We start from the raw sequence: 16,340 nt of genomic DNA on the forward strand, positions 1-16,340 counted from the left end.
CGGTGACCCTTCTTCAGAACCGAGAGGAAGGGTCACCGGACCCGAAACGTTAACTCTGTTTTTTCCCTCCACAGATGCTGCCAGACCTGCTGAGCTTTTCCAGCAACTTTGTTTTTGTTCCTAGAAATGACAATTATTAGGGGACATAAGTTTAAGTAAAAGGGAATGTTTAAAGGAAATGAGAGGCAGGTTTTTTACACAGAGTGGTAAGTGCCAGGAATGTAGTGCCAGAGAAGGTGGTGAAAGTGGGTTATCATAGCAATGTTAGGAGGCATCTTGACATATACACAAATAGGTAGGTAATCTGGCGATATGGACTGTGTAGAGGCCAGGGATTTTAGTATAGATGGACATCATGTTGGCACAAGCTTGGTGGACTGAAGACCTTATTTCTATGTTGTACTGTTCTTTGTTCTTTATCATGCAGTTTTAACTAATCCAAGATACCTCTTTCATAAAGTCCTATATCGTCAACTTTGACCTTAGAATGGACTGGACCTTTCTATCTTCAATCATATTGTGTTCAAGATCCTTATTCTCACTTTTAAATCCTGCCTCAGGTTCAATTTGCCAATATCTGTCCCAGTTGTATATCCCACCTTACTCTATTCATTCTCCCATCACCACTCCCCTGCCCTTTATCGCATTTTTGTTTCATTTGTTGTTATTTCATGTTCTTTCTGTCCTCTCTGTTAACAGCATTAATATGACTTGTTCAGATTCAGCAGATAGCTTCTGGCAACTGTATTTGGCACTGATTTACTGTATTTAATATTTGTTATATGACCAAATATTCAAGCAATTTGTCTCCTCTGTCCACTAGATAGTAATCAACTGATCTGAAGCTGGCTAGCTAGAGGGGAGCCTAATTCTTTGGAAAGGCAGTCAGAGAGAAACCAATGACACCGAGAGCCCTGAGCCATTGTCGCATGTCTCCTGATCTTGGGTTCTTGGAATAAATCAGTGACCTGTCATCACCGTAATAGCATGCGGTCACAGGAAATAGCTGCCCAAAAATTGAAACAATTTGCTTTTTAAATAAAAGCCTCACCGTCTGCAACCCTATCTGTAAAAGGAAATTAAATCATGAGCCTTTTATTTTATGGTTCAGTACATGTACATCTGTGCATGCAGCTGGCAAGCTATTCCTTCTGAGTGAGTTGCCCTCTGGACAATTCAGTTTTGCCTGCTTTCTACTCCCAGCACTCTTCAGTCCAGTATGCAACCTAACTGTCTTAATTGATGAGTTTTTTTCTATAGTGGAATGGCTTCTTTCTTCACCTTTCTGTCTTTAATTTTTTTTGCCAGCGAGACAGAGAAATAATATATTAAAATGGAAATAAGTGTTTCAAATGAGGAACTTAATGTAATATTATCTAAATAAAAGCTGTTAATATTTGAAACTTTAGAATTTTACAATGTAGAGATAAATTATTCAGTCCATCCAGTTAGTCAATGTGCTTTATTTTACATGAGCTACAATTTTAATGCCACTCCACTTTCTGTTTGTGCAATAATGTGAGATCTAATCTCTTGAGTGAACGACATCAGGATTTATTAAAAACTACTATGCGCAAAGGATGCTAAGAGAGGGACATTGTATCTGGCGCCCTACAGAACTCTGCATTCTGACCTCATTATGATATGGCTCCTTTTGCACATGGTCAGTAGCTATACTTGGAGGAAAGAGTGTACAGGAAATTCTATATGATGTGGAGGTGCTGGTGTTGGACTGGAATGGACAAAATCAGAAGTTACACGACACCAAGTTACAGTCCAACAGGTTTATTTGAAAACACAAGCTTTCTGAGCACTGCTCCTTTATCCCACCTGACAAAGGAGCAGTGCTGTAAAAGCTTGTGATTTCAAATAAACCTGTTGGACTGTAACCTGGTGTCGTGTGACTTCTGACTTTTTCCCTTTACGCTACAGTCAGGTATTCCTCTTTCCAGGTAAATCTGACCCACTTTGAAAGCACTCTAGCACATTTTAACCAGAGATGATATATTCTCTGCACTTACACGTATGACTAATCACCTGCCTGTATTGAAGTCCACATGCCAGTCTTGAGCCCATCTCCCCAATATATCTCTATTTGTCCATGGTCTATCACACTCATCTCAACTCCTGATGAGCAATTGACCATAGGACCATTATCATTGACTTGAAAATGGCCATACCATCTGGTGTCATCTATAATCTTGATTATTGTGTCTCTGGCACCTCTCCCATCAGTAATGAGCAAGGACAGTTAGGGACAGGTGATAAAAAATATTGACTTTACTATTCACAGTCAAATGCCAAGAATTAATTTAAAAACAAGAAAGAAGGTAGAAATCTAACACTGAATCTGAAGAAGCCCTTTAGTGAACAAGACCGACTGGAAGGCAATCCCATTTAAATCTCCATTTGTATACATTTGCGTCGCCAATTTGTCAACCATATTCCAATTTCATTTCGCACAATGAGATCGATGTTTTTTTTTTGGCAATCTCTCATGCCAAAATACATCAAAAGCCTTTAGTTGATAAAGTTTACTAAGTCTCCTTGATTATGCATTCAGAAGCTTCCGGATCCAATGGACATGATCGGTTTGGGTTGAATATTCCCTGTAATCTTGATATATTCTATATGCTCAATTGTAGCACTCTGTTTGGTGTTTGACATTGATCTATTGTTTTTGGATAAAAGAAGGAAAAAGAATAGGGAATATGCATGTGGACTAGGACGAGACAAAACAGATTGTAAATGCTTCAATAGGTATGTATTAAATGAAGAAATTATGCAAGCAAATATGCTTCCTTCAGAGACAGAGAACTGAATCTTGCATTGCAGCTGGAGTCCATTGAACTTCAAAGTCAGGGCTGGGCCCATTTCTGCTTGGCTAATTGCAACCATTTAATGGCTGTTAATTGATTTAGGCAAAATTTTCTCCCTACTGAGGAGAAGGTTCCACTTCTTAGAGCTGCTGTCAAATGACCAGCAGCACCACCAGGTTAAATAGCCTGTTCGCCTGACATTAGCCATAGTGAAAATGCAGGGACTTATTATTAAGAAGGTGGTAACAGGATTCGTAGAAAGTCATAATATGACTAAGAAGAGTCAGTACAGATTCAGAAAAGGAGGTTATGTTTGGCTATCTCCTTAAGTATTTTTGAAGATGTATCCAGTAGGTTGGATGGGGGAAACCAGTGGAGGTAGATTTGGATTTTCAAAAAACATTTGAAAAGGAGCCACGTGAAAATGTTAAACAAAATGAGGACTCATGAAATTGAAGGTAATTTGAGGGCGTGACTGAGCATTGATTTAAAGGACAGAAAACAGACAGATTAAGAATAAACAGGTCATTTTCGGTAGGCTGTAGTCGGTATGCTACAAGGATCAATGCTTGTGCCTCAGCCATTTTCCACATATCAATTATTTAGATGAGGGCACCAAGCGTGATGCATCGGAGTTTCCCGGTAATATAAAGCTAGGTGGAAAAGTAAGCTGTGAGGAGGATACAAAAGGCTGGAACACAGTATAGATATGTTAAGTAAGTGTGAGAGAGCATGTTAAATACAGTGTACTGTGAGGAATTGTAACATTGTCCACTTTGAACAGGCAAATTCAAATGCAGAATATTTTTCAAATGGTGAGAGGAACGTTAAATGTTCACAGGAATCTGGGTACACAAATCGCAAAGTTGTTTTGGAGCTACAGCATACAATTAAGAAGGAAAATTATACGTCGTCCTTTATAACAAATAAATCTTACCTCAATAATATTGAGCCTTGGTGAGATCACGCCTAGACTACAATGTACAAGTTGTATCTGCTTCCCAAAGAAAGTACAACAAAGATCCGTTGAATTGGTTCCTAAGGTAATGGAATTGTCCTATGAGGGAAGATTGAGTAGTAAGATTAAGTGTAGATTAATAAAACTGCCATCTGGCAAGTTAATGACAGTGGAATCCCTGCATTAAGGTGTAGTTTGACACTGTAAAAGAAGAACTGTAATTTTACTGTAAATACCTTTTTGTTAACTTTTATGATGCTCAATATCCTGAAGTATACTGCCTGATAAATTGAGATCTAACCCCTGTAGAATAGCAAGTCTGTTTGTGTCTCACATTTTCCATTTTTTGTTCCCTTGTCTTTATCAGTGATTTGCTATCAGCGCATTACATTGAAAGGCATTTCAAGGATGAAGGAAAGACTACACAGACTTTGGTAAGACAAAGATATTATTGGCTTATATTTTATAAGAGGAATATAACAATGATAAACTAATATTGACAATATAAATACAAAATAGTGTGTGAACAGTTCAGAATAGAAAGAAATGGGTAAGAACAGCAGGTAACATGAGACCTGAACCTTCTGCAGCAACTACAAAAAGTTTCTGAGACGTTGAGGCGGAAAACCCCAAGTGATGCCCAGAAAGGTGCCTCCAAAAACTGCAATTAGTTTTATCTGACAGCAGCTGAGTGCCCCTCAACTTCAACAACCTACTCTGATTTGTACGGACCATGGTTGTTAGCAGGAGCTGTTAAACATCTGCCCGATAGAGATGAAGATGGCATGAGGTCTAAGTAATATTTATATGTAAATTTATGGTGGGAGCTTTGCTTGCTTCATTAAACAGATGGGAGTTTCTTTTTCCCTTGAGATACAAAAAGACCTGGAGGTGACATGACAGAGGCCTTTAAAATTGTGTTTGAGCTGGACAAGATCGCTATCTAGAGACACAGCAGGTCTGGTAGTATCTGTGGAGAGCGTTTCAGTACTGTATATTCAAGATTCTGGTTATTTCTGCTGTAACCTCAGGGAGCACTTTGTCTGTGTAGATACAGTCCGTGTCTGCGATGTCACTGCCAGAAACATCCTGTGTATATGTTCGTATTACAGACAGCCAAAGATTGAAAAGGGAAATAAAAGATGATAGCTCAACAATGTTCTGGATCTCTCCTCACGCTCCACCCAACCGCTGATAGTTTCCCATGCTGGTCCCTTGCCACTCCTTCCACTGCTCCCTTGCATCAACCTTCACCCTGTTCAGACCATTTGCTGCTTTTGAACCACTGCATTATACCTTTCTGCATCCCATCCACTCCAATGCCTTGCTGCTTCATTCATGGCTCCCTTGCATTTTTCCACAGCCCCTTGCTGCTCCCTTTGCCATTGGCTCATCCCCTCCCCATCTCCTATCCACCAACTCCCTCCAATGCTGTTCATCTCCTGCTTCCTGAACAGTCCTCCACCACTTCCTCCCACCCACTCGCACTCCTTGCCATAGACTCTATTGCGGTGAGGGGCCTTGGGAAGAAATGTGTCATCAGCAAAGGGAGTGGTAATGAGTGGAGGAAGGGGTGGAGGAATCAGTGAAGACACTAGTGAGGGGAAGCAAGCCCATGGTGAATGGAGCAGTGAGGGGAGTGGGACGGAGAGCACCGTTGGTGTATTGTGAGTGAGGTCCAAGGTTTTAGGAAGAGGATAGCAGGTGCTGGATGTAGATTGGGATGTCAGTGATTGGAGAAACAGCATTGGAGTGAGAACTGACTTTGTGATTTCCTGCCTGGGGTCTGGCTGCAATTACAGGAGATGTAATATAATGCTTCGGGTAGGTGTTCAGACCTTCCCAGTGCAGGTTGAAAAGGACATTAATGCTGCAGAGGTCAACATTTTCAACAACTCCTTGATTTTGATTCTACCACTGGCAAATGGGGCAAATGTCTCATTTTGAACAGAGCGGTGTATCTATTCAACCACGTGTTAGAATATTTCATTTCATCATTCAAGTTCATCTTTGGGCCTCGTATTAATTTTAAAAATGTTACTTGTAGTTCACAAAAATAGCAAACAGTCATTGAAGGAGTGTTACAATACCAAATCCGGTGTCTCCGCAAGGAACGCATTATGTAATAAGCCTAATGGCAGTTTGAATTTGCTGATCATAAAGTCTGTTGGAGCAGCAGGTTTTTGTACAAAGCTAGTGATCTGAATGAACATGACTGCAATAGAGGATTACTGAGCCAGAAGAGGTACAGTTCATCTCATTCGTGAAAGGTGAATAACTTCTGTAATGTTTTTTTCTATATTAAATGCACTAAATAATTTAAAAGTTGTTATGTAAACCCTATTTAGGAAGAATTGCTGCTGTCCACGTGCATGTTAATTTGTACTCCAACCTTTCCTCTAGTTGGTGTTTTCAATGAAATTGTCAGTAGTTTAATAGTATCAACCAGAAGGAACAAAAATAAAAGTTGCTGGAAAAGCTAGCAGGTCTGGCAGCTTGCCTGGATGAGTGCAGCTCTAACAACACTCAAGAAGTCTGACACCATCCAGGACAAAACAGGTCGTGTGATATGCATCCTGTACACCACATTCCACATTTGCTCCCTCCACCATTGACACACAGTGGCAGCAGAATGTGCTATCTACAAGATGCAATGCTGTAACTTGCTAAGAGTTCTTTGACTACATCTTCCAAACGTGCGACGTTTAACACCAGGAGGATAAGAGCCACAGACAGATACAAACAGCACCACCTTCAAGTTCCACTCCAAGTTATACCTAACCTGATTTGGAACTAAATTGCCATCGTTCGAGTCCTTCTTCCTAACAGTACCTACACTGCACAGCCTGCAGCGATTCACCACCACTTGCTCGAGAGCAATTAGGCAAGAGCAATAAATGTTGAATTAACTGGTGATCTGCACATCCCATGAAGAAAGAAAAATAGGACCATTATGCCTTCCCTCTCGGGGACATTTATGGTAAAATCCAGTATATATGTCACATTGTACTCGATGTTCAAATGATTTCAGAGCAGAGGAGAATGAATTATTCATCATTGTAGTTTACAATCAATATACAACAAACGCTGCATGTTAAATATTGCTAACTGATTACCATGCAGTTTCAATGATTCATCATTGCCAATTCTGGGCATACATTCGGGAGAGCCTTTTGTATTTATTGACAGGAAGTTAGGAGGTTCAAAGGCCACACTGTTATATATTTTTGAGATACAAGAGAATGCAGTTTTTAAAGATTTGAGTGTATATGTGGGAGAGCAGCAGGGAGGATCAGAATTGCAATTTTCCTCAGAAATTCAAACAAACCTTTGTCCAAATCAGATGTTTCTCTGGTAACCTTTGACTGTTTCTCTTGACGGAGGAAAACTGGACATTCAGATAATGATCAAAAAGAAAGCAGATTGTATAGGTACCCACTGACCAGTTCATCAGAGTTTTTTGTGGTTTTATTATTGTGGTTTTGTTATCCTCTAGATTGATTAGAACTTGAATGAAAATTGAAATAATTTGAAATCAGATATTGCAGGCAAAATTCTCTGTTTGCAGTTAGCAGCTGAGGGTGATTAAGGTACATTTGAATGAGCTGTAGCCCTTCTCCATTACTGTAATCTCCTCCAGCACGCTAAAAATCCCTGCATTTCTCAATCTTGCCTGCATGCATGCCAGACAATGGAGGAAGGGACTGGACCCTAATCTTTACACACTGAAAAGCCGTTACTTACAGGGGATAGCCTGCATTTCCACCCCAAACGACGTTTTAGTCTGTTCCTGTAAAGATCCAGCCATGGATCACTGTACATCTGTATGGGTTAGATTGCATGAGCAGACAGAGGGTATTGGTGTTTATTCTTGGTGAAAATACAACATTTTACAATGTAGTCTTGAAGGCATTTTCTACAGAATAGAGTATTATAAAGATTAAACAGCATTTATATAAAGTCTTCATAAGAGAGAAAATCAAGCTGCATATCCAGAATGAAAGTAATTAGAGGAAACCATGCTAGGGAATGTAAAATATTAACCAGTACAGATGGTAATTATGGAATATTACTTCAGTGTAATCTAGGACAGCAGGATCATAAATTAATTTAAATTTCTGAAGCTTAATTTGAAACTGATATTAAGAAAAACTGCGCTGGACAAAAATTTCACTTGCATAATTACAGTAATTACCGTCTTTGGGGAAAGGAAAAGGGCTGATTGTGAAACAGTATGAAATCTCCTTAGGATGTGAGCAGTACTATAAAAATAAAGCGTTCTCTTCCTTGATGTTTGTAATCTGATCGCTATGAGCAGTAGAGGCAAGTGATTAGATACATTCAGAGGGCAGTGTTATGGTATGACAACAGTTGGGCTATTAAAAGAGTGAGTTTTGATGACTCAAATGGGTTTTTCTCATTCTTCACTCCATTGTGTGTTGCTAATCCAGAAATGAAATTAAACCTGGTGCATAGAATCCTATCCAGATTGGAGGTTAATTGCTTCATGCTCTTTGTCAATTGAAATGAGCTGTAGATCAGATTGTGACAAACTTTTGACTTCCTGTCAGAAGCTCAAGCTTTTCAAATGTAGCATCTGTGATGTGTGTATATTCTGCTTATTTATATCTGTCTTCCCTGTGACATACATTGGAAGAAGTTTCTTTAATGAAAGTAAGATAATCAAGTGAGGGGAGGACTCCAATCACTTTGGTTTCTTACTGGCTCATCTGATCCTGAATGGTTTCCGTCCCATTCAGTCCACTCTATCTAACCACATCAATTCTAGTTCAGTAAGTGACGACTCGGTGGTATTACTGCTAGAATATTAAATCAGAAACTCGGGTAACGTTCTATGGACTTGGGTTTGAATCAAAAGAACAAGAACAAGAACAAAAGAGAAATACAGCACAGGAACAGGCCCTTTCGGCCCACCAAGCCTGTGCCAATTGCATGCCCTGACTAAACTAAAAAACAAACCTTCTGCCCTTATTTGGTTCATATCCCTCTATTCCCTCCCTATTCATGTCACCATCCAGATGCCTCTTAAACATCACCAACGTGCCTGTTTCCACCACCACCTCTGGCACTGCGTTCCAGGCTCCTACACTCTCTGCGTGAAAAACTTCCCTCGCACATCTCCCTTAAACTTTCCCCCTCTAACCTTGAATGTGCGGCCCCTTGTAATTGAAACTTCAAGCCTGGGGAAAAAGCCTCTGACCATCCACCCTATCTATGCCTCTCGTAATTTTGTAGACCTCTATCAGGTTTCCTCTCAGCCTCCGTCTTTCCAGTGAATCCCACCATGGCAGATGGTAGAATTTGAATACAATACTAATCTGGAAATAAGAGTTCATTGATAATCATGAAACCATTGCTGATTGCCATGAAAAACCTATCTGGTTCTCTTTAGGGAAGGAAACTGCCATCCTTACCATGTGACTCCAGACCCACAGCAATGTGGTTGACTCTTAACTGCCCTCTGGGCAATTAGGGATGGGCAATAGATGCTGGCCTAGCCAGCGATGTCCTCATCCCATGAATGAATTAACAAAAAAAGTTTTTATTTTCTGGTGAGTTCTGATCTCACCCTGTTGCTAGCTACGTTTTACTGTTGTCTTTATTGAAAAAAGGATCCTGTTTCTTTAACCAAATGTGTTGAGTTTTTTTAGATTAAAGCGTATCGTATTTTGAGAGTTTTACTTGGTGTAAATAACTGAGATCTCAACAAGAGAGTCATACATTCCCTTTCAGCTCCTTGGTGATTTGTGGGAATGCTAATTACAGGTTTAGAATAATTTAAATTATTTTATTAATAGTTGTTACAGCATCTCACTTTAAATATATCGCAAAATTCACACGTGTAAACTACAGTTTATTGGGAGTTCTTGCAATTCTCTAATGAAAACTGTCACAAGTAACAGTTGTCGGCTACATGGAGGAGTGCCCATAATTTGTTTTTAGTTCAAATTCAGAAGCAGGGCATTCTATGGTGACAACTCACATCCATCTCCCACACACCACTTATCCACCATCTACAAGGGAGAGATGTTCTGGGGACCCAGGTTGAAATCCTGCCATGGTAGATGGTGGAATTAAAGAGTCTAAAGATGACTATTGAATCCATTGTTGATTGTCGGGAAAAACCCAACTGGTTCACTAATGTCTTTTAGGGAAGTCTTTACCTGGTCCCGTTGTAGCATTTTTTTTTCTGAAGAAGGGTCTCGACCCGAAACGTCAGCTTTTCCTGCTCCTCTGATGCTGCTTGGCCTGCTGTGTTCATCCAGCTCTACACCTTGTTATCTCAGATTCTTCAGCATCAGCAGTTCCTATTATCTCTGTAGCATTTATTGCCTATCTCTAATTGCAAAGAGGGCAGTTCAGAGTCAACCACATTGCTGTGGGTCTGGAATCACATGTAGGCCAAACCAGGTAAGGATGGCAGTTTCGTTCCCTTAAAGACATTAGTGAACCAGATATGTTTTTCCCGACAGTTGGTTCACAGTTATCATTAGTTTCTTAATTCCAGATATTTTTATTGAATGCAAATTTCGCCATCTGCTGTGGCAGGCTTCGAACCCGGGTCCTTAGAACGTTATCTGGGTCTCTGGATTAACAGTCCAGCGATAATACTACTAGGCCATTTCCTACCCTTGACTTTTAACTGCCCTCTGGGATGGGCAATAAATGCTGGCCTACCCAGCAATGCCCTCATACTGTGAACGAATAAAATAGAAGTTGTACACGACCCTGAGTTGGAACTGTATCGCTGTTCCTTCACTGTTGCTGGGAAAATCCTGGAGGTCCCTAACACATGGACTGCAGCAGTTCAAGATGGCAGCTCACCTTCTCCAGGGCAATTGGGGATCAGCCAATGTTTGCTAATTAATGTGAACAAAAATTAACAAAAAGAGCAACTGCACCTTTTTGTCTTGATATCAGATCAAACAAGAATCATTCTTGGGAATCAGAATCTATTGAAACCTGTTTATCATTCTTTATGAAACGGCTTATAAATATTTTGTTAGTCTAAATGACCTATTTAGTTAAATACCTGTATATGCCATTTGTGATTAAAATAATCTAGAATACCAGTACATACAAGACTGTATTCCAATAGTTGCTAAACATACACAGTTTTATTTAATAAGCTTGGATGGCCAGTTTCAAAAATAAAAGATTACAGAAAGAAATCTTCACTGTATCTCCAGAAGGTTGCTCTCGTTGATGATCCTTTCAGCTATCTTGCTTAATTTTCCCCAACTGTTTGGTCAGTGTCCATCCTGTACAGTAATTTGGGACATTTTTCAGGTAAAATACCCCTGTAAATTACTGTTATAATTTTCCTAACCTGGAAAATACTATATAAAAACCAAAAGAACTGTGGATGCTGTAAATCCGAACTGGGGAAGAGTCTCTTGACCCGAAATGTTAACTCTGATTTCTCTCCACAAATGCTGCCAGACCTGCTGAGCTTTTCCAGCAATTCCAATTTTGTTTCTGGAAAATACGATGTTGAAGGCAAATGTAGCGAATTAGCTATTTCAGCAGTGAGGATATGGAAGATGACATAGAACTGGATGTTTGCTGCAACGGAGAAAATCTTCAGATAATCAATTACGATATAAATATTGACTTGCTGTTGTTTGTTTGCTCTTTGAATCTGCAGTGTTGTCTATATCCTGTGCTTATTGCATACCATCTAGTTCCTATTTAGGCATTAAGTGTCAACGTCAAGGTAGGAGTATAGTGACATATAGAGGCCGATCAGGTGGGATCCTGAAGGACATTAGTGAACCAGTTGTTTTTCTGATCATCATTTTGTAGCATCGTGAAAAAGACCCCAATCCAAATCGGAATAGCAGCACAATGTGCATGCTCCTAAGTCTACTCTGCCTGCTTCGCATTATTTTTATTCCTACGATTTTTTTAATGTTTCCATTTATTACAGTATGTTGTTTCTTTTAACGACTTTAGCAGAAAGCATCTTCTCCCAGCCCAGGCCCAGCGACGAGGTGGCTTTCAGCGGCCTGGAATGACAGTGTAGGCCTGGCGCCTGGTGTGGCGGTCTCCCAGTGTGGCGGTCTCAGTCTGTGGCAGCGTCTCAGTCTGGTGTGGCAGTTTTGTCCCAGCGTGGAGGTCTTCTTTGGTAACTTCTGGGTATTCCAGCAGCCCGACATAAAGGTCTAAGCTTCGGCATGGAGGCATTATCCTGGCTTCGGATGCAGCTCCAGGCCTTTCTGGTGGCCCAGCGTGGAGGTCTAGTCTCGGCATGGCGCAAGACTCTGTGGCAGTTTTAGCTCAGTTTTCCAACATACCCCGAACCCAGGAGCCGATAATTGAACAGTGATGAACTTTTACATTTTTTTTCTCCTTATTTATGACTTCGCTCATTAATTAAAGTGCCATGGATAGGTGACTTATAAAACTTTTCACTTTTTTTATAAAAATGCACATAACAATAAATTGCTATTCTATTTACTGAATGTAAATTTCTGAAGCCGTGGGATAGCCTCCTCATTTACTAAGTTTAAGGTATTAGTATGGATTAGTATGTGCTTGATCATAGGTGACCTTTTCCATGTCTGCTTGAAATGATATTATGATCATTGTTCCCCAAATGCCCTCTTAACTGCAACTTATTCCACTTGTCCCACTTCATTGCACATAACTAAATCCAAAAATGTATCTATCCTCATTACGCTAGAAACAAACTATCAAGAATGCCCTCTTGTACACATGACTGTCATTCATTCCTTCCCCTCCTTGCCACTTATACTGCCGCTAGTTGAAGTTCCCCATTATTACTAATTACTCTGCATATCTTGCATCTTTCTGTAATTTGACTTCAGATTCTGCCTTTCAGCTCTGAACCTTTCTGTGTTGCAATAGTTTCTTCATTGTTATTTTTGCAGATTCTTAAAATTCAATTTCATAGCCTGTCACAACAAGATCTTAACTCTCAACTTCTGAGTTGACAGTGCATTGGGACCACTGGGGATAGATATCACATCCTTTAAATGGAGAAATGAAGTATTGCCAGATGTTAGGGATGTCATGTCGGTGTGGGGTAATTGTGAAAGATGGAAGTTATGGACGAGAGAGGGATCATTTAGCAGAGGAGCAGTTTTTATTTCTGTCTAAAAGTGAAGACTAGTCTCGCTTACAATGGGAGCAATTCTCAAGTCTTAAATGCTTGAGCTTTAAGCTGAATTCGTGAGAGAGAGAGATTTAGGGTGATTGACTGTGTTAATCAATGCATAATGGCTAGTGAAACAATTGTTTTCCTGGGGGGATGTACTTTAGAAACAGATTAATTACATATTTGATGGCTTGCGCTTTTTAAATCAATGGCGAAAAACAATCAATAAATGCACTGGTCCATTCTGCTGAAAGGGTCACTGGACCCAGATTGTTGCTTCTGCTTTCTCTACTCAGCTGCTTCTACACCTGCAAGTTGCTCCTGCAGTATCTGACTTTGGCTCAGATTTCCAGCATTTACAATTCTTGATTTTTATCTCCGTGCACCAGTCTTATTCAGTTGGTCCTTATTCTTTGAATAGATCTGCAATAAACAAATGTTTAGAATTTTAGACATTTCTTGGTGACTTTATTGAAAGACTGTAGATGCACAATTCATATCAAAGCACATGGTGCTGCCTATTTTTTTTCATCCAAACAATAGTATTTGGGAAAACATTTTTGGAAGCATAAGAAAGACAGTTCCAGTACTGTTTCTGTCCAGGAGTGCCTGAGTTATAACAAATTTAAGTGTGTTATATATGCTATACTAAACATGAATGTTGATGAGGTTTATAGAAATGAAATGGATCTTAAGTGCAACTTTGCATCTTTTACAAGATGTTTGATTATTTGAAAAAAGTTGCAATTTAAAAAGATGCTTGCTCTATAACCTTGAATTAATGCAACATCTAAAAGTTCAAAAGTAGATTTAAGTTGAGTCACTGTTTTGTGGTTAGTACAGATTTGATTGGCTGTGCTATAAATTTTCTGTGTTTCTAATTAGGGGCGGCACGGTGGTACAGTGGTTAACACTGCTGTCTCACAGCGCCAGGGACCCAGGTTCAATTCCAGCCTTCGGCTGTCTGTGTGGAGTTTGCATGTTCTCCCTGTGTCTGCGTGGGTTCCCTCTTGGTGCTCCGATTTCCTCCCACAGTCCAAAGATGTGCAGGTTAGGTGCATTGGCCATGCCAAATTGCTCATAGTGTTCAGGGATGTGTAGGTTAGGTGCATTAGCCACGGGAACTGCAGGGTTACAGGGATAGGGGAGGAGGGTGGGTCTAGGTGGGATGCTGTTCAAAGGGTTTGATACGGACTCATTGGGCCACATAGCATGTTTCCAGACTTAAGGATTCTAATTAATTGCCTGATTTTTATGAGGATAATAAAATGGATCTGTGTGCAAGCCTGAACACACTATGGTAGTCAGATTATGTACTTGTGTATTTAAGAGCATTGAAAGGAAGGTGAGATCTATCTAGGAGGGATTTAATGTGCTGGAAAATAAAATAAGTTGTATAGGTATAAAAGCTTGGAAATGTTGCTGTGGGAGGGCTGGTTGCACTGTTCAAGTGGCTCCAGTCCACATTACATTAATGCTGAGACCTCCCAATGAGTCAGGCATGTAGGCAATACCTCTCTTCTCTGGCTATGTGGCTGTAAGGAAATCACAGATCTCACATGCCTCTGTGTCAACCAGAAACTCATAGAGGAATATTACAGTTGGCTTGCTGAGAGCTGGGAAACATTGGAGATTGGAAAAAAAATGTTAGTTAAAGAGGTTCAGACGGAGAATCCAGAATCTCTGATGCTTCACTGGATGTTCTTGTATGAAATAAAAAAATGTTGGAGAAGCTTAGCAGGTTTGACAGCATCTGTGGAGACAGAAACAGAGTGAACATTATGACCCCAGTATGGCTCTTTTTTTCAGAACTGGCAACTAATTACTGACCCTTGAATTGATCTGAGAGACGTATCAGGACAGTCTGAGAGACTTCTGCCCTTATCAGATTGCTCCTGCTGGTTACAGGTATTGGAATATCCTGTGCCTTGAATGTTATTACCTCCAGCTAACTATCTCTTCACCTGTGGGGTGGCATGGTGGCTCAGTGATTAGCACTGCTGCCTCACAGCACCAGGGTCTTGGGTTCGATTCCACCCTCAGTTGACTGAGTGTGTGGAGTTTGCACATTCTCCCTGTGTCTGTATGGGTTTCCTCCAGGTGTTCCGGTTTCCTCCCACAGTCCAAAGATGTGCAGGCTAGGTGGATTGGCCATGCTAAATTGACCATTGTGTTCGGGGATGTGTGGATTAGATGGGTTATGAGGGATAGGTTTGGGTAGGATGCTATGAGGGTTGGTGTGGACTTGTTGGGCCAAAGGGCTTATTTTCACACTGTAGGGATTCTATGAATCTCTCCATAGTTTCCAACTTCAAAACACAAACAAAGACATTTTCTTTGTTTACACCATCTTCAATTTGTTTTCTTTACACCTTCTCATAACACCAAGTTATGCCCATAAAAGATCAGTCATGATCTCATTGGATGACAGAGCAGACCTGATGAGCTGAATGGCTTACTTCTGCTCTTTTTGGTCCTCTTTGGCCAAAATGTTTGCGGTTTCTAGCTGGGGAAGAATCTCGGCGAAGTCATCTGATGGTTGGCATTATCTTCTTAGATAGTGCCCAATATGATATCAGGCATGAGTCTGACATTCAGTGTATAATTCCTAACTGCTGCTGAGGTAGCAGACTTCAGTTATAGCGAATGTGGACCTGTTATTATATGGTTCCAAGTGCCTGTTTTGAATGACATTTTTAGGAGAGACCGTATGTGGAAATGAAATAGGAACTAAATTAGACACATTTGTGAAACCCCTGACAGTATAATTTCAGACATTCGGTAGCCACAAAGGCTGTAGGATGCTACCCCAGAATAATATAGCATTTCCTGAAGAGGATGGCATGAAAAATGTTTGTAATATTTTGCTGCATGTGTGCAGACATATGAACATGTGCACCATTCTTTGTATAGATGATGTTCAGATAGGAAAATAACATGTTAAATCGTTCTTGTTCAAAGCAACCAATGAAAAAATGGGTCAGTTTTGGGACAAATTTAAACTAGTTGGAACTGTTGAATTGAACTGTTGACAGGAGTTTTATTTATAATTTGAGAACACTAGGGAAACAAGATTTTATTATCGGTAAGTTAAATGGATCTGTAATTAATTTTCAGGGTAGCAGGCAAGACAGATAAAATGCTGTGCTGTGATCAGGAAGTTTGTATGAGTGTCAGCATTGGTGATTGGCTTGATATTGAAGAGCAGGAGTTGATTGGAATATTTCTGTAAAATAAGCGCTAATGCTTCCTTATCCGTAGATGGTACACATGATTTTTTAACACCAGCTCAGAAGCCACATGCTGTGTAAGCAGCCTATCGGAAATGTATTGCTTCATTAGACTAACCCTCTCGTTGGGCAGATTATTTCAGTTGCTTAGACTGAATACTAAAATTGTTCATTCCACACATTACTACCAA

At 40.1% G+C, this 16,340-nt stretch overlaps 1 protein-coding gene across 1 annotated transcript in view; it reads left to right on the top strand.

Annotated features, from left to right (window-relative positions):
- Positions 1 to 16,340, top strand: part of LOC109925263 (disintegrin and metalloproteinase domain-containing protein 11-like) — a 157,389-nt gene that overhangs the window by 23,984 nt on the left and 117,065 nt on the right. The window contains 1 exon segment of the mRNA XM_048614398.1: positions 4,145 to 4,211. Within this exon segment, the coding sequence (XP_048470355.1) occupies positions 4,145 to 4,211 (67 nt within the window).

Source organism: Rhincodon typus, chromosome 30 (genome assembly GCF_021869965.1).
Source record: "Rhincodon typus isolate 14 chromosome 30, sRhiTyp1.1, whole genome shotgun sequence".
Classification (NCBI taxonomy): domain Eukaryota; kingdom Metazoa; phylum Chordata; class Chondrichthyes; order Orectolobiformes; family Rhincodontidae; genus Rhincodon; species Rhincodon typus.